General features: G+C 35.3%; 1 protein-coding gene across 1 annotated transcript in view; it reads left to right on the plus strand.

The window, feature by feature from the left end:
• Positions 1 to 23,386, plus strand: part of CDH9 (cadherin 9) — a 53,646-nt gene that overhangs the window by 25,165 nt on the left and 5,095 nt on the right. The window contains 9 exon segments of the mRNA XM_023752601.1: positions 2,684 to 2,978; positions 7,566 to 7,685; positions 8,241 to 8,408; positions 10,734 to 10,921; positions 11,911 to 12,164; positions 19,266 to 19,402; positions 19,869 to 19,990; positions 21,769 to 21,886; positions 21,986 to 22,237. Of these exon segments, the coding sequence (XP_023608369.1) occupies positions 2,684 to 2,978; positions 7,566 to 7,685; positions 8,241 to 8,408; positions 10,734 to 10,921; positions 11,911 to 12,164; positions 19,266 to 19,402; positions 19,869 to 19,990; positions 21,769 to 21,886; positions 21,986 to 22,237 (1,654 nt within the window).

The following is a 23,386-nucleotide window of genomic DNA, read 5'->3' on the forward strand; positions in this document are numbered from 1 at the left end:
TATATATATATATATATATATTTTTAAGATATATGAGTATTGCTGATAGTAACAGTTGGACATTATGGAATACTTTTGCAATTAAAAGCCCTTAAAACAAAATTTAAACAAGCAAATAATAAAAAAATAAATAAACAAATAAAACCACACCTAACTTTTAAAGAAAAATTGATTAGGAATGAAGTTGCTTTGATTTTACAAATTTTACTTGTAAATTAGTCTGGGAATCAGAGAATCAGGTATAATACACACACACACACACACACACACACACACACACACACACACTAGAGGCCTGGTGCACAAAATTTGTGCACTTGGAGGGGGGCGGTCCTTCAGCTCAGCCTGAGCCCTCTCGCACTCTGGGAGCCCTCTGTGGATGTCCAACTGGTGGCTCAGTCAGACATCTTTAGCACTGCCATGGAGGTGGGAGAGGCTCGTGCCACCGTCACTGTGCTCACCATCCATGAGCCCAGCTTCTGGATGAGTGGTGTTCCCCCGTGGAAGTGCACTGACCACCACAGGGTAGCTCCTGCATTGAGCGGGATTGGGCCGAAACTGGCTCTCTGACATCCCCTGACAGGTCCCGGATTGCGAGAGGGCACAGACCAGGCCAAGGGACCCCACCAGTGCACAGTTGGGGACAGGGAGGGACACAGGAGGTTGGCCAGCCGGGGAGGGACCATGGGAGGGCTTCAGGTTATGTCCAGCCCATCTTACTCAGTCCCGATTGGCCAGACCCCAGCAGCAAGCTAACCTACTGGTCAGGGCATCTGCCCCCTGTTGGTCAGTGCATGTCATAGTGAGCGATTGAGCAGCCTTAGCATATCATTAGCATATTACACTTTGATTGGTTGAGTGGACGACTGGACACTTAGAATATTAGGCTTCTATTATATAGAATATATTTTTTTTCTTGTAAGAAATTGGTTTATGTGCTTATGGAATACAGGAAGTCCCAACACCTGCAGTTGGTGGACTGGAGACACAGAAGAGCCAAAATATAGTTCCATTCTGAGTCTGAAGGCTTGAGAAGCAGGAGAGCTGAAGGTCCAAGTTCCAGTCTGAGGTTGAGTCTAAGGGCAGGAGAAGCCTTGTTGCAGAACAAGCACACCCAGACAGAGAGAACGTCTCTCTTAACTCAAACTTTGATTGTATTCAGGCCTCCAATGGATTGAATGATACATGCCCACACCGGGGAGAACAATCTGCTTTATGTGGCTCACCAATGCAAATATTATCTCACTTCACAGACCCATCCAGAATAATGTTTAACTGAATATATGAGGATTGCATGATGCAAATTGACACAAAATTAGCCATCATAAGTCTACTCCTTGTCAATTTCATACCCATACATGCTTCCCTGATCTCCAAATAAAGACAATAACAAGATGTGTAATTTCACATAACATGATACAACTATCCTGCATACTGAAATCACATTAATCCCTCCCCCAAAAGAGGTAAAGTCATGTGTACTCTTCCCCTTGATATCCTGTAACTTCAATATAATTATGTAATATGAACAATTCTTAAATACTATAATATATAGTCAATTCATCTTATGTTGCATAATAAAAGAATAGGAGAGGAAAAAAGTAATTGCTTAACTTATGCAGACATACAAATATATTCCTAACAGATAAAGAGGACATATTTATGACAATTTACAGTTCTCATTTCCTGTAACTAGTCATGAGATCATAGCTGGAATTTGTAACTACTTTCTTCCACTACCAAATATTTGCCTTTACCAAGCACCTCATCAGGTTCAAAGACAATATATAGCAGACATCAGCTAGTTAAGACACAAGTTTCAGAATATTGTTAGGTTTGCAAACACGTTAAGATTATTTTCCAATGCAAACATGTTTTATCTATTTTAAACACCCAATGAACAGCCTTATACACTAAGAAGTTTATTTCTAAGATGGGTATGGATCAGAAGAAGAAATACAATTTATGAAAAAAATCTTCATAATTTCATTAAATTATTAATGGCCAGTGGAAAAGTCATGCATGTTTTATATCACTTGAAATTTCATATATACACAAAATGTCAATTTAAAAAAGTAAATGAGAAAGCTGTGTTTGAAAGAGTACCCTCCCAAAATCCCATAGAGAATAATATATGAGATTAAAATTCTCTCTCTGATTGGTCTCTCTGATGACAAAACCTGTGCATCTACAATGTTATACTAAAAGGAGGTAAAATAACTTCAAAATCCAATATTTTTTTCCTAAACTTATCTCCATAATAAGTTGAGAAATTCTTTATATCCCTTCTTTTGAGTTTAGTAATTTTAAATGTAATCAAGTATATATTAATATTTTATACTCAAGATCTAAGTTAATAACCTTATTTTTGTAAATGTACTAGAGGTTTAAGTAATGGTAACATTCTATTAAAATATTTTGGAAATACTGTTTTGAAAAAGATATATTCATTCTTGTTATATTTTAAATTTGGTCCATTATGGTGTAGAAATACAATTGTTTAAAATTTTTGAGAATGATAAAACTAAAATGCTTAGTTTTCCCACAGTGAAAATTAACATAACCATTGCAATCATTGTTCCAGTGCTGTTATGTGGAGATAAATTGATTTGTGCCAACATTATTTTTTCTGTAATAACAATGCATATATTTATAGAACTCTTTTTTTTCTACTTCTCTGAAGCTTCACACTGACCAAGATAAAGGAGATGGAAATTTAAAATACATATTAACAGGAGATGGGGCTGGCAGTATATTCGTTATAGATGAAAATACAGGAGATATTCACGCTGCAAAGAAATTAGACAGAGAAGAAAAATCCCTGTACATACTTCGGGCCAAGGCTATAGACAGAAAGACTGGACGGCAGGTGGAACCTGAATCTGAATTTATCATTAAAATCCATGATATAAATGACAATGAACCAAAATTCACAAAAGACTTATACACTGCGAGTGTTCCTGAAATGTCTGGAGTAGGTAGGTATATGCTAATCCATGTAAACTAACTTGTGTGTTTGTTTGCTAAGATAATTATTATGAACATTCAGTCATGATATGTGGCCTCTTTCAAGATGAGAACTATAGCCCTAGCTGGTTTGGCTCAATGGATAGAGCATCGGCCTGTGGACATAAGCGTCCTGGGTTCTCCAGGGTTCAATTCTGGACAAAGACACATGACCTGGTTTTGGGCTCCATCCCCAGTAGGGGGTGTGCAGGAAGCAGCCGATCATTGATTCACTCTCATCATTGATGTTTCTAATGCTCTCTCCCTCTCACTTCCTCTCTGAAATCAGTAAAAATATATTTTTAAAAAGATAACAACTATAACTGAAAATTACTACTTAATGTTAGCTATCTCACTTCTAAATATTTTCAACAGTTTATATCTTAATGTTTCCTGTTATGTTGTAACTGATATCTAAATTGATCGCTATTGAGAATAATTATTTTATTACATTTCAACTAACATTTTCACTTCTACTTAAACCACCATTCAAATAGCAGTCAAGTTGAGTATTTTTGTCTGAAATGAAAGGAATACTAAGTATTAGCAGTTTGGGCAGTTTTGTTCAAATTGTTTTGCATAACAACTAATGCTCTTACATTTGACAAATTTCTTTTGATCATCTCATTTGATCACTGAAACAACTTAATGTTGTAGGCATGGGAAATAGAACTTCAAACCACCATTCTGTTAATTAGGAACCCAGGATTCAGAAAGATTAAGCAACTGAATTAAGATCAAATAACCTGGTAGCATAACAACAACATTTCAAGTCTTTTTATGTTATTTAGTTACTATTGTGCAAACTGGAAATACCTGCTTCATTTTTAAGGCTGCCCGTAGTTTTAAATACCATCAATTAGGCAATAATTTTTATCTGCGTGTCTGACTACATTTAGCTCTACTTTTGTGAAAGGTTTAGATTTGTTAGTGAGATAAGAGCTGACCCTTAAATCATATATTTCTAAAAAAAAACACACAAAAAAAAAAAAAAAAAAAAAAAAACCTATAAAACTCAGTGAAGTAAGCTTCCATAATATCCGAACTATGCAACTGATTTTCACAAATTGATGCTATTTAGTTGAATACTATTTTAAAATCAGCTTTAAGTCTATAAGTTTGACATTATTATAATTAATACATGTTTCAGTCTGAAATAAATTCTTTAGGAGGAAAAATAAATTTATATCCACCTTTACTGAGTGATTGATGTTAAATGTTTTGTGCCATGTAGTCGGAAGAACTAAGTTTGTATAAAAGTTATAATTTCCTCTAACATCAAAGGAAATCTCATCTGTGTGAAAAAACTGCAGTTATACTGCCTTTTCAGGCATTCATTTCAGTAAAATGAAAGAGACTTATCAAATTAGACAGGACTCCTATGCAATCATAAAGCCTAGGATGAAATGTAGCAGTTGTGTTCTCTTTAATACTTTTAAACATCTATTATCCTGGTACAGTTCCATGAAAAGTACTGGACTGGTCCACAGGGGTCAACAGTGGGCCAGTGCAAACCTACATCATGATCTCTTTGGGGGCTTACATTTGAGATGAAGATATATCTAAAAATTGTATGCATACAAGTTCTTTGTGTGATCTTCTCCCACCCACCCACCCCTAATAGGGCAGTGAAGGCCTGGGGTGGAGGGGTGGGGGCAGACTAGAAGAGGTCTATGGGGTAAAAAAGGGGACATGTAATACTTTCAACACTAAAGATTTTTTTAATGGAAAAAAAGATACATCTAAAATTTATACTCTCCATCTCAACTTCCTATTCATGAGCATTCTAAAGCAGTTTGATTTTCCAGTTAACAACCTTTAATTTTTAAAAAGCCATATATTTTTTATTGATTTCAGAGACGAAGGGAAAGGGAGAGAGAGATAGAAACATCAATGATGAGAAAGAATCGTTGATTGGCTGCTTCCTGCCTGCCCCCAACGGGGGATCGAGCCTGCTACCCAGGCCTTTGCCCTGACTAGACCATGACCTCCTGGTTCATAGGTCAATGCTCAACCACTGACCATGCTAGCCAGGCAACACCTTTTAATTTTTCTAAAACGTAATTGTTTTTCTTGTATATATGTTATTTGGCAGATATTTTGACACTTAATAGTACATAAACTTCCATTTTTCCTTCTCCAAAAACATGATATACCCATAGGAGTAAAAAGTATAATTGAGATGACAGAAATATTTGAATATGATACATTTTGATAATAATTGATTTAAATTTGTATAACTTCAGATTTTCAAAACATTATTTCATTTTAAAAAACACAATATTTATTAGAGACTATTTTTTAAATTGACACTATAACACCTTCACCCAACCATCACCTCCTCTCCCCTGGCCTCCACCACACTGTTGTCTGTGTCTATGGGTATATATGTCCTTTGGCTAATCTGATATTTAAACTGAATAGCATTGTTTTTTCATATTATTTTGCATATTCAATGGAATATTATCATCTGTACATGTGTAGTCAAAAGTAGGTTTATAGTTATAATACAAATAGATAATAGAATAATTAATAGATAAAAATACAAGCATATACTGTTTCAAGTACTCACAACTGTAAGCCTACTTTTGCCAACCGCTGCATACCTAATTAAAATATTTTCTTTCTCATATGAAATACAAATACAGTCTAGATCCTATGAGAATTTATTACAGGACTGGAGTAAGCATGTATGTACAGTTTTTTTTCTTTTTTAAAAGTCCTCTTGTTCAATTGCCATAATAAAATATAGAATATATAAGTTTATGAATGGAAGAAGGCTTACAGCTTTTCTTGTTTAAAAATCCCTTCCTGTAAAGCAATCTATATTTCATTTTACATTAGACAGATTATAGGCAGTACACTTTTTTATTATTGCAGATATTAGAAATCAGAGGGAAGGCGGGGAAAGTGGGAGGGTAGATGGGAAGAGATCAACCAAAGAACTTATATGCATATATGCATAACTCATGGACACAGACCAATAGGGTGGTGAGGGACTGGGGAGGGGTTGTAGGGGGCTGGAAGAGGTCAATGGGGGAGAGGAAAGGACATATATAATATTTTCAATAATGAAGATTTTTTTAAAATTAAGCAGAAAATATCAGAATTTGGACCACTGACAGTTGCATTTCCTCCATCTCTAAAATTACAAAAAAAAAAAAAAAAAACCAACAAAACGAAAACAACCTGAAAAACAGAGCAGGCAACAGTATGGCTCTTGTTGCAGCTTTTGGTACTAATAAATACAGATAAGAACTATAGGTAAGTCTTGGTCCATTTATAGAGAATAGTAATTATCCTTTATTGCTAATATTGACATCACTGCATTAATTACTTCCTCCTTGGCCCACCCATAGACTTTGTATGTGTATCTATCTTTAAATATATACAATATTTACATGTAGAAGATACAATACTTGGTATAATCATATATTTTAATTCATAAGGATGAGCCCCAAAGAGTTAAACTGACTTGCTCCAAAACACACAGAGATGTTTTTTTACTCTACTGGTTTTTTTTTAAGGTTGATAAATACAGTAATAGCTGGATAGATATAGTGCTTTACTATTTTTCTCTACTGTAAAAGAGTTATGCTTAGACAAAACCTAGTTTGAAAAACTTCTAATTTTATATTCTTGGTAACTACTCAAAAACATCACTTTTCTTATCTTATTATTTAATTCAAATGCTCCCATCGATAAATTTAGATACAAATAAGAGTAATGGAAGGAGGAGACTGTATTTTACAATAAAATTTTCTAGAATTTTTTGCTGATTAAAAAAATATAAATTCATGATAATATTGAAGATGTGATTTTTCTCTGCTTTTTCTTGTACAAATAACCATTTATAGAGGGAAACTAAAGGGTGATACTTACAAAGTCTGTCAGACTATGTGTAACTCATATACTGGCAGTTAAATCTCATGTGTAATCAAATAATAAAGCTGCCTCTATAATTGAAGTAAGGCACAATGATTTAATTCTAATATTAATTTTATTATATTAGTAATTTTATTTAAATTAAAGAGTTAAAAGACTATTCCTATTAACTTTGGGGGTAAATAACATCTAATAAAAATGAATTTTTTTTTTAGAATTTACCTTCTTTTCATTATTTTCCTCTAATACTCTATATACTGTAATCTTGCTGTTTATTTTTGTCTTAATATATTTGTCTCTTCTTTTTCTCTCTCACTGACTCTTGTCCTTTGCTTTGCCCTCTGCCCATGTTTCTCTCAAAATCATGTCATAGTTCTTTTTAATTCTCAGAGTCATGTGCACATCCCCTTTTTAGTGAAAATCTAATATTTCCAATTAACTCTGGGAATCTGATACACATTAGCATCTTCAACAATAAAGATATTTTTAAAGTTACAAAAATAAAAAGGAATGAAAGAGAAAAGTCAAGATTTTTTTGGAGGTAGTATCATTTAAGGAAATGTCTTACAACTAACCATGGTCTAACCACTACATTATCAGCAGTCATTTTTCAGAAGGATAGCTTCTAATTGAGATGTGTTTAAGTGTCTGTGTTTGGGTGGGCATTTGTGTAGGAACATCTGTAATACAAGTGACTGCAACTGATGCGGATGATGCCAACTACGGAAATAGTGCCAAAGTGGTCTACAGCATATTGCAAGGACAGCCATATTTCTCAGTGGACCCAGAATCAGGTAACAACATTTAATACTTGGTCCCTTTCTCATTACATAATGCATCTGGATGCACAGTTAATTTATAATTTTTTGGTATTTTAAAAGCTATCTATTTAGTATCTGTTTCTATGTATTCCTTACATTTATACATGGGAATAAAATCAAATTTCCTGTAAATAAATAGATTATTTGAATCAACTCTGGACTATTTATTGAGTTTAAATTTATGACTCTAAATACAAAATGTCAGCACTTTATGTGTTCTACTCAAATTTAAAGAATGTGACAACCATCAAAATTGAACTTATTTGTCTGATGATTTTTGGAGTAAAATTTTTTGTTCACCAAAAGAATAAATTGATTTAGAAAAACCCATTTTCTAAGCAGTATCCAATAGAGGAATTCTTTCTGTTCTGTCAACAATGTTAAAGTGGTTATAGATTGAAATATGTATTTAGGTACACTAACATTTTCTCTGTTTGTTATGATTCACTTCTGTAAAATGGACCTCGAATAGCACCATTTTAAAAATCAGTGATTAAATGATAAAATATTTCTTTACTTTTCCAAAAGGTGTAATAAAAACGGCATTACCAGACATGAGCAGAGAAAACAGAGAGAAGTACCAAGTGGTTATACAAGCCAAAGACATGGGCGGCCAGATGGGAGGCCTTTCTGGAACCACCACAGTGCACATCACTCTGACGGATGTCAACAACAACCCACCTCGATTTCCCCAGAGTAAGAAAGGTCTCATGTTGGAAGGCTTCTCCAACACACTACAAAGAGAGGCTGATACTTGTAATAGTGGTTTCACAGCTAGTTTACACATAAAGGCATAACACGTGTCCCCGAAATATATCACAATTCCCCACAAAAGTGAAAGTCATTATGATCATTTTCATCAGTGAGTAGGTAGTAAGACACACACACACACACACACACACACACACACACACACGGAAATTATGTCCTTTTGGCAACTTTAATGATCCTCTTCTACCTTTAGAAGAGCTGTAAAGTTTTCCAGACGATCATTCTCAACCTTCACTAAGATCAACTTGCTTTGTTTCATATTTCTTAGGAGTGTGGACTCGCAAATCTGACTGCCTGGCTTCAAATCCCATGTCTATCATGGGTCTTTCCTCCATTCTCTTGTCTGTACATAAGAATTATAATCCCTTGTTTAATTGATTCTAAAACACAGACTGGGTACTTTAACAGTCCTTGGAATGAAGCACTATTTTAAAATCACTGCATGTTGGTTCAATTACAGCATTTTTCCCCTTTTTAGTGGCCCCTACAGTTATAGTATACCTTGGTTGTGATGGCATTGTGAGACATGTTAAAGTTTGCTGGTGTCTGCTACCACTGGTGAAGGTTAAATCAGTCAGTGCTCTTTCAGTCATCACCATCTTGTATGCTATGAGGTCCTACAAAAGCAGATTCCCAGGCTTTGCTAAAAATGTTTTCATTCTGCAGGAAATAAACATATAAAGGCCCCTATCTTAAAATGTTCAGTTAAGGACCTCAAATTTAAATTTATGACATTGATTCCAATATAGTAAAGCATTTTTCCAGGCTAAACAAACTTAAAATATTTGATGATTCAGCTTTGGATGGTGGACTTAAACATATAATGAATGTTAAAAAAATAAAGTTTGCTAAAAAACATAATTAATAAGCTGAATTAACATAAATCTGAACTTTGTTTTGAGTTTCCTTCAATATAAATCAAGAGTATGGTTTAATGAATTCTCAAATGGCTTGCCATTCTATCATTCTATAATCTATTGTAAACTTAGCAAAAGTTTTGGAATTATAATAATAATAGTTAAAAATGTTCAAGAACTAGCCCCTGAGCTAAGCATATTAAAGACATAATTTCATGCAATCCTCATAACAAACCTATGAGTCTATTGCTATCATTATCATTTTATAAATATTGAAATCAAGGGTTAGAGAATTTAACTAACTTGGCCAGTGATGGCAACTTAAGTCCAGGCAGTTATATTTAGAAGTTCCTCTTCTTTAAAATATAAATATATATTTGTATTCATTTCAGATAGGAAGGGAGAGGGAGAGAGAGAGAATCACTGATTGGCTGCCTAACTTCACACCCCACACTGGGGATGGAACCTGCAACCCAGGCATGTGTCCTGACCTGGAATCAAACTGTGATCTCCTGAGCCACACTGGCCGGGCAGATGTCCCTCTTCTTAACCACCAACCAAACTTAAAAGAGAACAGACTTTGAAGTCAGAGAGCTTTCCTTCTGCATTCTGTTTTCCCCAATTTTACAGGATGATTTTCTTGAGCCCTATTCCTGAGGATAATATACCCACCTTGGTCCTATGAAAACAAATATTAGAAATAAATTAACATAGAGGGCCTCTAGCCTTATATAGAGTTCAGCACATATTAAATGTTTTAAAAACATTTCTAACTTTCATTGACAAATTTTTGTAAGTTTCTTTCCTATTTGTATTTTGAATAATCAGAAACTAAAATGCTTTCAGAGATAGCACATAAAATATAATGGTTGGCTAGAACTGCAGGAAACAGAAATATTCAGATCCCACTTGAAGGCATCAACAGGTTAAAAATTGCTGTGTATAAGTTAATTTTTTCTATCCCTGATTTAGAATACAAAAATAAATGCTTAAGAGGGCAAGAAACCAAATATGCACTGCTTATCTAGCGCTTTCAACATCTTCATTACACATTTTTATGTTTATTAAATTATTTAAAAGATTTATTTGGTTCTTGCCCTAAGTCAGAGTTCTGGATTCTGATATTAGGCCTGCCATCAATTATCTGAATGACCTTGGGACATTCACTTAATCTTTCTGGAACTTATATTTCTCAATTACAAAATGAGAGTGTTCTGCCTTTATAAATTATGTTTCCAACTTAATAAATCTATAATTTTTGACAGCTTACAGCTCAATATGATGAAAAACTCTCCCAATTTAAAATTAATTTATTTAAGTGAAAAAGGCAAAGGAAATAAAGGATTTTTGTTATCGAGAGATGAAATGTCAAGAGCTCTGATTTAATTTTCAGGTACGTATCAATTTAATTCCCCCGAGTCTGTCCCTCTCGGAACACATCTTGGAAGGATAAAAGCCAATGACCCCGATGTGGGGGAAAATGCTGAGATGGAATACAGCATTGCTGAAGGAGACGGAGCTGACATGTTCGATGTCATCACTGACAAGGATACACAGGAAGGGATTATAACTGTCAAACAGGTTTCTTCTCGCTGTCTTCATTTTATCATTGAGCGCTATATGGTTGATTTTTGCTTTTCAGTTCAGGGAAGAAAAAGGTCTAGGATTTATTTTTCCATCCTTTACATGCTGTCTATCCTTCATGTAAGCGGGGATGCTTGTGATTACACGTCAAGTAAGTTAAGCGCCTTCATCATTGACACTTAAAAACTGATATAAAAACTTGGCTGCTTGTGCTTATAAAGGCAACAATCAAACCAGGGTCAGCTAACCTCTGAAGCACTATTTCATGGTTCTCCATGGCATGCAAAGTAGGCACGCAGCCCTTGCTTTATTTCATGTACTTTTTAGCATATTTAAATTGTGAAATGTGATGTTCTATTCAAGGTGATGAGGCCTGAAGATGCTATGTGTTTTTTGTTGGATTTTTTGATTTTTAATGCAGTGTGGGTGAAGATTATGAAGTTTACATGGGATAATCCAGCTAAATATTGATAATATTGATTATTTTCTATTGCCCCAATCGCTTGATTTTATTTACCTCTTGCTTTCCACAGTGTTCAGATGAATGATATATTTTCTTTTCATAATACCAATTTTAGAAATGTAGGACCTAAGGAAGCGACATATGAATAGTTTGAAAAATCTCTATTTTTCCCCTCTAGTTTTAACTTTGTATAAATTTAGTAATAATAATAGTAATAAAAATAATAAATAACCTATATATCCATAAGGTAACAAACCTGTGAACACCAAAATGTGAAATGTATTACTAAGAGGAGATCAGTACTAATGTGTATACGATAATATTTAGTTATATGCTATAAATATGTGTAAAGTTTAACCATACTTACTGACTTATTTGATAGATCTATGAAGCAATAATTGGGGAAGTTATTTAACCAGAATTACTGGTTCCATTAAGAGAGCTAGTTATTAAATATTGAATTTTTCTTCCGTTGTTATGCCTGCCATGCTATACTAATTTTTCTTATTTTATTTAACTTCAGAATTTAGATTTTGAAAACAAAATGCTGTACACTTTAAGAGTGGATGCAAGTAACACACACCCAGATCCACGATTCCTACACATGGGACCTTTCAAGGACACAGCTGTGGTCAAAATATCCGTGGAAGATATAGATGAGCCTCCCGTGTTCAGTAAAATTTCTTACTTAATAGAGGTCGATGAAGATGTAAAGGAGGGCAGCATCATTGGGCAAGTTACGGCATATGACCCAGATGCCACAAACAATTTCATACAGTAAGTATTTTGAGAAAATGTAAAGTTTGCAGAAAAATAATCTCACCATTTACAAGCCGTGTGAAAAAAATTACAATGTCTAATGCATGACCAAGTGCAAACATTTTCATAGCACAGACTCTTAACTGGGCTGTCTTCTAAGTGCTCTGCAAATATTATTTAGTTTGACTCATCATTTTATAGGGTAGGTCCTATTATTATACCTTTCTGAAGATGGTAAGATGAAAGCACTGAACATCTAAATAACTTGCCAAATCAGTCAGTGGCCAAACAAGGTTTGAAAATTGGGCTGTCAGTCTTCAGAGTCTGTGATTTTTAATCCCTTGACTGTTGTGATTATATCTCATTGTCCCTCTTTGCTAAGTGGTAGTTCAAATTATAAGTGATCTAAACAAATTTTAAAAATGTTCTAGAAATGTTCTTAAAAGATACCTTGAAAATGTTGAAAAGCTTTCTTTTGAAAACACTTAACCAGTTTGTACTGCCCACTCCTGCAGGAATGCCCACTGAATCTCCTTGCTTCTCCACACTGAGGGCAGTGCCCCTACACCCTGATTCCTTCCCTCCTGGCTGAGCCCCGCTGCGAGCTTTAGGCTACAGGGCTGCATCCATGGCTTAGCTCAACTTTTCTCCCTTCTCACCGCCCCAGTTTGTTTCCCTTTGCTCACTTGTAGATGTTTCAACTCACAGATTTCTCAGGCATGTTTGTGCATTGATCAGGAAACCATGTGTTGAGTTACAGCAGTTCAGATTGTTGAGACTTCAAGGGGAGAGACCACAGGGATCTCTCAGGCCACCTTCCTCTGATGTCGCACCCACTACTTTCAAAACATGGCTTTTATCCCACAGAATTTGGTCTCATTTCTCTTTGCTTTTTTCCATTGCCCACAATATGGAATTACATAAGCTCACACTATAAACATGTTTGCTTAGAAAATTATAGCTCTATTTTTATTCTTCTCTTTAAACATATGTATTGAGATAGTATTGACCAAGAAAGAACTGCACAATTATAGATTGTCTGATTCAGTAAACTCTGAGATTTTAATACATCATTAACACATCACCCAAATCAGTATAATGTACACATATCTTATCCTTTCCTCATGTTCCTTTGCAATACCTTCCTCTCAAACTTCTTGGAACCCAACCCAGGCCCCAGCCAAACACTAATTTGCTTTCTGTCAATATTGATCTGACTAAATTAGATTTTCTTGAATTTATACAAATGAAATCATGCAGTGCTTATTCTCTTTTGTGTAACTTCTTTCACTTAGCAAAACTGACATATTGTCATGTAGGTGATACATCATTAACAAAAATTCAGCTTGTTTGGAGATATATATATATATATTCTGTCCTATATCTGACATCATGAGGACACCTATATCTGACATCATGAGGACACATTTTTTAGGAGTAAAATTTCTGGGTCAAAAACTAATAGCGAAATTTGCAACCTTGCTTCACAGTATATAAAAGTGGCTGATAAATTTTTTAAGTTCATAGCTATCCCAGAAACATTTGCTTTTTATGTGGTATCAACTCTTGAAAAAAAATGAATAGCAATTTTACCTGTAAAAACTAAAGAATCATGACAGAAGAAAAATATTGAGAACAAATTAATCTGAAATCATGTTCCTAAAATTATGCTGCTAAGTCTGCCAAAGTATAAAGCCATCCTGGAAATATAGCATATAGGTTGCTTTCTGTTAGCATAGAAATGTATGAAATAAATGCTTTAGAAATCCAATCATAGTGTGAAAATGCAGCAATAAAAGGAGGCAACATTGTCATCCCAAGCATTTAGGAGGATGACTGATCCCCAGAGCAGAAATAGGCTATAAGCATCATGAAGAAACATTTTCCAGGGAAAGCTTGGGAACTAACTCTCACCCACCAGTAAATCTGTTCATCAAACATATTTTCTGAAATACATCTGCCACTTGCAACATGTGATTATGGGTACAATTAACAGCTGTTGTTAGCTCTGCTTCACCTCATTAGTAATCATGGTTTCCCAAGTTATAGGGTTGATTATAGCTTTACAGGTTCTGAAAAAACATGTCTCATTTCACACCTATTTAATGCTGAACGTATTTAAAGTTCAATGAATTTTTGAAGAACTCTTTTTGTTTTTACTGAAGTCAAATTGAGAGTAAGTCCAAAACAAACTTGTAATGATAAATTAGTTATGCCTCAATAAAAAAATACATGACTCCACCATAAGCTAGAATAAGTGAAGAAGTGCACTCATATATATGTGTCTCCCTAGTACTTGCTGATTTTATTATGCAGATTAAAATAATAATAATTAGAATATGTCACTAATATCTGAAAAAATTTAAACTATTCGTTCAAACATATAAAACATTTGTTCAAAGATTTGAACTATTTGTTCTAGTTCATAACCAGAAAACACATTTCTGAAAAGCAGTAGCTGGGAAGGAGAGAGCAGAGCCACAGCCTAATTATATGGAAAGTTGGTCATCGATGTGCCTGGAATTCAGTAAAGAAAAAGGAATGCTATCTTTGACATATTTCTTCATATTATCAATTTGTTCTGGTGTCTGTAATCTAATTTACTTTTCTGTATTAGATGTAAATATAGGGATCTGAAGTGTGCTTGTCAATGGTAGAACATACAAAACAAACATAAAGCAATACAACATAACAAAGAGCAACCAACTAAACCAGATTTCAGCTTTTGCAAGCTCAGTTCTCCTGTAATCTTTTTACTTGCTATTCTCAGCCTTTATGATTGGATCCTGTCCCTGCAGAAGATATTCATTAAAAAATTATGCCAATAATATTTGTTTAAATTATTGTTCAAATCCAATGTAAGGAGATCAATAAAATGTTTTAATAGGCAATCTGCTGGAACACAGAGATCGCTTTGTTCCTAGGTAGAAGATGTTTATCGGTTCTTTCTGGTCATTTGTTGTAATCTGGTGCATTTATTTTTAATAGGTACACAAGAATAGCCTATTCAATGTTGAAAATAGAATATAGACTATTGGTTGCTAAAGAAGAGAAAACGTATCCCTGGGCTTTGAAAAACTGCAGGACATTATTTGCACTGGGACAAATTTCTGAATATAGACCTGAAAGTTTGCAGCGTTAATGTTAAACTGAGCTATTTCTAAATCCTTCATGAATTAACTTGAAAACAGTACTTTTCAAGTTTGAACCTAAAAGTAGATCAGCCAAAATTCCAACCTATTTTGATTCCACATAAGCTCCTACTGTGTCAAAGCTAGATTTGTATGTTAGAACAGTTAGCTATTCCTCAGTCATAGAAACTGTCATACTAATCTCTAGTCTAAGGCAAGTAGCAGTGGGCACAAAGGGATTTTTATTTTCCTCTTTGATATTCATTGTGAACAGTAGGAAGAAATCCAAGATCTATTCAGCTATAAGCAGATAATGTTTAACTATTGACCTTTCCAATAATGGAGATAAATATATGTAGGTGAATATTATGCATTGAGTTCCATTCAATGCATATTAGTAGATGTGACTATGTTGTTTAACTTTGCTGTCTTTGTTTTCATTCCAGATTGTTTTATTCATAAGCAGAATTAAGGAAAACACTAGTAAGCCATTTTTTAATGTTTCAGTGATTTTCTCAGCCCACATTAGGAACTAAATTGTAAATGGGTTGACAACTAGTAATAAACACTATATCTGATTTCATTTTAGCACTATTAAGAAACAGATTGAAATTATATGACTGTCACCCTCAATTTTAGTACATTAATAGAGATCATACAAATAAGACCTATCTCAGATTCCTGTCTGACAAAGAATTCTTGGTTAAAACTAATAGAGCTTTTGCTTTTAGGAATATATATATATATGATTATGCATTTTATATATTCATTATTATATCTAGATTTCTGATTATCCTCTACCTAGGATTTTCCACCTCAGAAATATAGCCACTCTTGTGCAGTTACCATATGTCAAATGAGTTTTTCAAATGCCCCCAAATATTCTTATAATAATTATGTCAGAAAATTACAATTGTGATTGTTGAAAACTTGTGGGAATACTATCATTTTCATGCCGCTGTTTCATTAGAAGAATGACAAGAAGGTGATTGACCTGATACCATATTTTGAGACTGAGGTACAGAAAGAACTCACTTTGAAGCAATATTTGTTAGTCTGAATAAATCATTTACAAATCTTAGTGGAAAAAAATTAGGCAAGCACCAATATGTACTATGTTCAATTGCTTAAATCATTTTTGAAATTTGAGTTTACTAACATATGCCTTAAATTCAGCATAATTCATCTACTAATACATGTTCTTTATTAAAGCAACCCAAACAAACAAACAAAAACACATATCATTATCTTCATCCAATGTTTAAAAATTGCCAATGTTTAGAAACCTAAATATATATTACTTATGTTTGTTAAAGTTAATGCCTTATAGTAAATAGATTACAGATTTATAATGAGAACTATAATTCCATAATTCACCAGACTAAAAAGGAGTTCATGTGTTAAGTGCTTTTAATAGATACCAAGAAAAATGAAGAGAACACCAGATGCTCATTAGTCTGTTAGTTGTCTGTAAGTGTTCGCTCTTTATCCTATCCTGTTTATACCATGGTATGTCACCATGCTATACAAACCTTGTCCATGGATATGCCACATGAGATTCATCTACGTTTGTTAGAATCCTAGCTCCCACACTTGACCTGCTGAATCAGAATTTGTTTTTGGCAAGATTCCCATGTGATTTATATATAAATATTAGAGGTCCATTGCATGAAGATTTGTGCAATAGGCCTTCCTTCCCCTGGCTGCCTGCACCGGTTTTCCACAGTCACCCAGGACCCAGGCCTTCGCTCTGGCCATCGCCTTCTGTCTTCGCTCCAGCCAGAGTCTTTGCTGCAGCCAGAGCTTTCAGTCTTTGCTGTGTGTGGAGCTTTCAGTCTTTGCTGTGGCCAGAGCGCCACTCCTGTAGCTCCCTCCACCCCTGCCCTCTCCCTCATAGGAGGTGACCCGCCCAGCCTGGCCACTCCTCCACGCCTGTATGTGTGCTGCCCAGAGGCCCAGAGTGGCTGGGGGGCAGGGCCGCCACCATCTTTGTTGGGTTAATTTGCATACTCACTGCTGATTGGCTGGTAGGTGTTGCGGGGGTATGGACAATTTGCAGTTTCTCTTTTATTAGTGTAGATATTAGTTAACATTCTACTTTTCTGCTTCTATTTTTTAAGGGTTAATGTGATTAGTTTAGGCTCATCTAGATAATCAAGGATAATATCCATCTCAATTTTTTTTAAATATATTTTTATTGCTTTCAGAGAGGAAGGGAGAGGGATAGCGATATAGAAACATCAATAATGAGAGAGAATCATTGATCGACTGCCTCCTGCACAATCCCTACTGGGGATCAAGCCCGCAACCCAGGCATGTGCCCTTGACCAGAATTGAACCCAGGACTCTTCAGTCCACAGGCCAACACTCTATCCACTGAGCCAAACCAGCTAGGGGAATTTTTTAAACCTTAATCACATCTTCAAAGTAACTTTTACCATGTAAAGTAACATAATCACAGGTTTCAGTGATAAGGAGATGGACATCATTTAGCGAGTGACATTATTTTGCCAACCATAGAATGATACAAATTTCAAGGTGACATCTTTCATATCTAGACTAATGAGAAATATTCATAGAACTCTGTGATAATGTCATCTCCTTTTCATTTGGAATAGATTAGATAGACAGATTGGAGGAAGATATTCAGTTCAGCTCTATTCTTTGAATAGTCATTCAAAAGCAATGTTTTTACAACAGCCTCTCCACATTCATTTATGCTCATAAGGACTCTGTGGACACATGTTCTTATGTGTTCTCTTAAACATAATTCCTATTTATCTAATGCAATTGACACTCTCAAGTTTAATATAACTGCTTAGTATTTTTCAAGTATTGCATGGGTCTATACTATAACAAGTAAATCAAGTACAATTAAAAACTTACTAAAAGCTGCCACAAGGGCTCCTGAGTATAAATAATTAACAAAGTACACATAATCATAGAATTGTAATAATAGAAACAGCCAAATATATCATACTAGTGACTCAGTGAACGATTCATGCACATTGAAAGGAAATTAATTAGAAAGTGGCTGGTGGGGTGGGACTGAGCGAGAAGGGCCAGACACACCCTGGAGCCAACCTCCCAGGGTCCCTCCCTGGCATCTGCAGAGTGAGCAGGAGTCCCTCCAGCAGGTGGGGTCCTTCATTGGCCTAGCTTGCGGGGATCAGGCAGAAACTAGCTCTCCGACATCCCTCGAGGGGTCCCAGAGTGCAAGAGGGCACTCTGCAAAGTTTCTGTCACATAGGGAGTGGAACACAAATGCAAGTGTCCAGTAAACCAGATTCTGGGCCAACAGTGCCCCAGCAACAACATAACCCATGGCCAAAGGTGGAATCGCATTGCCCCACGAGGAATCGGGTTCCCTCCTCTCTGGTTTCGGTGTGCGTCACCCAAGAACAGCCGCTGCCAAGTCACTGTAGCTTGGCAGCTCCTGTGTTGAGTGTTTGCCCCCTGGTGGTCAGTGTGTGTCACAGTGACTGGTCGGACAATGGGAGGGACACTTAGCATATTAGCCTTTTATATATATATATATATATATATATATATATATATATATATATATTCTAAATGACAGTTACTTTTTAAAATATTTTTCTCTTTAATAAGGTATTACAAATGTGTCCTTATCCTCCCACCCCCCCAATCCTGCCCTCACCCTCACTCTCATCCCCTGTTGTCTGCGTCCATTGGTTATGCTTATATGCATGCTTACAAGTCCTTTGGTTGATCTCTCCCCCTTACCCCCACCCTCTCCTACTTTTTCTCTGAGGTTTGAGCATCTGATCAATGCTTCTCTGTCTCTGGATCTGTTTTTGTCTAAATGACAGTTACTTTTTAAAATAAAAATTCAAAACAGCTCTCAGCATTGTACTGACCATGTCTTGATCAGAACATTTTGTTAATCGCCTCTAACTTTAAGAAATATTAGATGAACTAATAATCTTCAAACAATGCTTGGATTCATGAGTCTCTTTTCTTTTAGATACTCTGTTGATCGGCACACTGATATGGACCGGATTTTCAGTATCCACCCAGAAAACGGCTCTATTTTCACTTTAAAACCCCTTGACCGGGAATCATCTCCATGGCACAACATCACCGTTATAGCCACAGAAATAAGTGAGTTGAGCATGCATCCAATTTAACACAGTATTTTCACCAAAGTAGTAAAATAATGGCATTAAATAAACTCTTTTTCTGGAGGGGAATGATTTCATCATTAGAAATTTCTTAGAGAAATGATTTAGAATGCCTAGATTTTATACTTGTTTTAATGATTATCAAATATTCATTTATTTTAAACTTGATTTTCTGCATACCTTATTACAAGATCGAAATATAATCTAACATCATAAACAGTCTAAGAAAATGATCTCTTACAAATAATGGCTTATTATCAATCATATTCTCCTATTTTTATCATATTTTCCATCTGGACCATGTAAGAAAGCTGAGATATCCATCAGCAGTCCAATCAAGTAGTGAACACCACAGAAAATATCTGTTGCTAAGTTACTAATAGCGAGAGTGGTATCACCGCTTCTCTGTGAATGAGACTGAAATCTTATATATGTTCTTGTTGCAGATAACTCAAAACAAAGTAGCCACGTTCCTGTCTTCATCAGAATTCTAGATATAAATGACCATGCTCCGGAATTTGCCATGTACTATGAAACATTTGTTTGTGAAAATGCAAAACCTGGGCAGGTAAACAAAGTTGTTATAAACTTTAAAAATACTGTTTCCTCTTCACAAAAGCAGATGACTTTGCATTACTTGCACAAGTTTTTTTTTTTTTTATGCAATCTATTGTCAGCCCTTCTTGTCACATTTTTATCTCCTTTTACCAAAAATGTCACAGCGATCTGAAAAAGATGACTCTTAAAATTGTTTTTATTTTGGACTCTATGCTAAAATAAGAAAATGTAATATATTTTAAGCTACTGATATGTATTCTCTTAAAATATGCTTAAACAATGGTCCATCTAATTTCAAAATCTCAGAGTCATATAATCAAAGGACCAATGTTGTTTATGATTAAAAATATTACTAAATTTTAAATATTGTTCAGCTGTTCTGCAACCGGATATTGAGCAAGAATATTAAGACTCATGTACATTTTTTCTGTGTAACGCTCTAGTCTACTAAAGAGAAACATTGGGTTCAGTTTGTATTAGTAATTATGCACTTTGAGAACCATTACATAAAAAATACATAAGGCTACATGTCACTCTGTCAAAATGAAAGAAATATGGTTAACATCAAAGTATAGAGGAAAACTATTGGACTATTGAGTACCTAGAATAAGATGTTACCTGGAGGTGGTGCAACTGTTTGTTTTTGTAGAGGAGATATTTGAAAGTAAGAATAATTAAACGACTGTGATTTCAAATCGCACAGATGGCATGCCCAGTACTAGAAAAACAGGCACCCCGATGTGTAGCTTAGTGACTTTTCCACCATAGAGTGCTCAGTGGAACTTCTGTGCCCAATCTGTCCTTTGCTGCTCCAATCAGGCACTCCAGCACAGCCCTGACTTACAGGGAGCATAGCTAAGAAGTTCTGTACTTTCTCCACTTTGACATTGATTTTACAGAACTTTGGAATCATTTATTTGTATTATATCTTTTTAAACTTTTCAAATACCATTAAAAAAAAGCTAAATATAATCGTTGATGAACAAGAATAGATTGATCTAGAGACAAATGGTAGGGGAGGGGGGTTAGAGAGCAACCAAAGGACTTGTATGCATGCATATTAGCATAACCAATGGACACAGACACTGGGGCGGTGGGGGCTTGCCCGGGCTGGGAAGGGATGGGGGAGCGGGTCAATTGGGGAAAAAGGAGACATATGTAAAACTTTAGACAATAATAATAATAAAAAAGAATACTTAAAAAAATAAAGCTAAATAATTTGAATAAAATAGGCAGTAGGATTATAGTGATGGTGCCCCATAGCTTTAAAATGTTTTGACTTCTGATATTATATGACCTACTGCTCATTTTCCAAAACGATATTAATAGTGTTTTTAGTCTATAGAAGGTGGTTATACTAAGCACTTACTTTGTTTTTTAATGCATCTGTTCTCTGCCTTTGAAACCACCATTATGTAGTGTAGACAACAGATTGGTAACCAATTAATAACAAAAGAAACTGGTGCTTTCTAAAAATGTTCAAAGTGGATTGAGTTGGACTGATCACATTTTTCTTTAAGGCTGGGCACTGCACTGGCCAGGAATCAGACAACAATGCATAGAGATACCCTGTTAACGAATACTTGATGGAGACTTTTTATTCTTAACTGAATCAGCTGCATGAGCTAGAACCATAGAAAAACCTTGGCATAATTTTCTGAAGATTGTATATGTTTTTGTTTCTTTAATTTCAGTGATATATTTAAAGCACAAACACTTATTAAAAAATGCCTGGTAATAACAAGAGTTGCTTTTTGTTGGGCTTTGTTTTAATGCCTTTTGTTGTAGTTGATTCAGACTGTCAGCGTCATGGACAAAGATGATCCTCCCCGAGGCCACAAATTCTTCTTTGAACCAGTGCCAGAGTTTCCCCTCAATCCAAACTTCACCATTGTCGATAACAAAGGTACAGAGCGCTTTTGAAAACAGAACATTATGAGACCTGAAGATGCAAAATTAAAAACTGATCTGGCTTATTTTCTCTCCACCTTTTTCTCCCCCGCAGATAACACAGCAGGGATCATGACTCGAAAAGATGGGTACAGCCGCCACAAAATGAGCACCTACCTACTCCCCATTTTAATCTTTGACAACGATTATCCGATTCAAAGCAGCACCGGCACACTCACCATCCGCGTGTGCGCCTGTGACCAGCAAGGAAACATGCAGTCGTGCAGCGCGCAGGCCTTGGTCCTGGCCGCGGGTCTGAGCACCGGGGCCCTGGTTGCCATCCTGCTCTGTGTCATCATACTGCTTGGTAAAGCTGCACCCCCAGGCTATCCAACTCCCACAGTTCTCTCCTCATTGCCCAGTGAGCCTGCCCTGAAACACACCCTCCTCTATAGCTGAAGATTGAATATTTTAATTTTTTCTTTAATTGTCCTTTCAAGTAGAAAAGAAAAGGAGTGTCTGTGGGGATAGGTCTAGCTTTCTAGAGATCAAAAACAAGGATAAAATAGCTAATGGTATATTATATTTATTGGTTCTTTTATCTTATACTGTTTAGTGCTAAACAAAGTCAGTGTCCTAATGAGTTTCAATATAAGAATTGATTAAATCAGCGGTTCTCAACCTGTGGGTCGCGGACCCTTTGGGGGTCAAACAACCCTTTCACAGGGGTTGCTTAAGACCATCGGAAAACACATATATAATTACATATTGTTTTGTGATTAATCACTATGCTTTAATTATGTTCAATTTGTAACAATGAAATTGGGGGTCACCACAACGTGAGGAACTGTATTAAAGGGTCGTGGCATTAGGAAGGTTGAGAACCACTGGATTAAATTGTTATATCCACTCTGTAAAATAAATACTTGTATTCTTCTACAGGAAGGTTAAATCACTTACACAAAGGCATTCATTTAGAAAGTGTTTTAACCACCATTGAAAAGCCAGATTATTTGAATTCAGAATTCTCATTTCTAACCATTACAAATGGTTAGAACCAAAGAGTGCCCTTACGAATAACATTACTAACAAATACTAAGTTATGCATATCAGACAGCAAAGGTATTTAAGTTGTCACAATAAGATAATTTTTTCCAAAAAATGTATTACATGTTGTTGAAATACACCAACTTAAAAGTTTATGTTCATTTTTAAAAATATCACTATGGAATATCTAGTCCTGCAAAGTTTTCTAAATAAAGTCATACTTCCAATATCAAATGTTTTATTTGAGCATGCCCTAACAGGACAACGATTTAATTCAATTAAACAGTTGTTCCACTGTAAAACATTACCCCAAAATTGTTTCCAACAAATATTCATCCAAAATGCTTGTGCTTAGGGCAGGATAGCTAGCCAAATTTATGTTCCAGTGCCCATATGTGCTGGCTCCTTTTCATTGCAAATCCTTTCAAACTATCTGGATGAAATCCCTTTGGCCAGATATCCTTGCAGG

The sequence above is a fragment of the Myotis lucifugus genome, unplaced genomic scaffold (genome assembly GCF_000147115.1).
Source record: "Myotis lucifugus unplaced genomic scaffold, Myoluc2.0 scaffold_0, whole genome shotgun sequence".
Classification (NCBI taxonomy): domain Eukaryota; kingdom Metazoa; phylum Chordata; class Mammalia; order Chiroptera; family Vespertilionidae; genus Myotis; species Myotis lucifugus.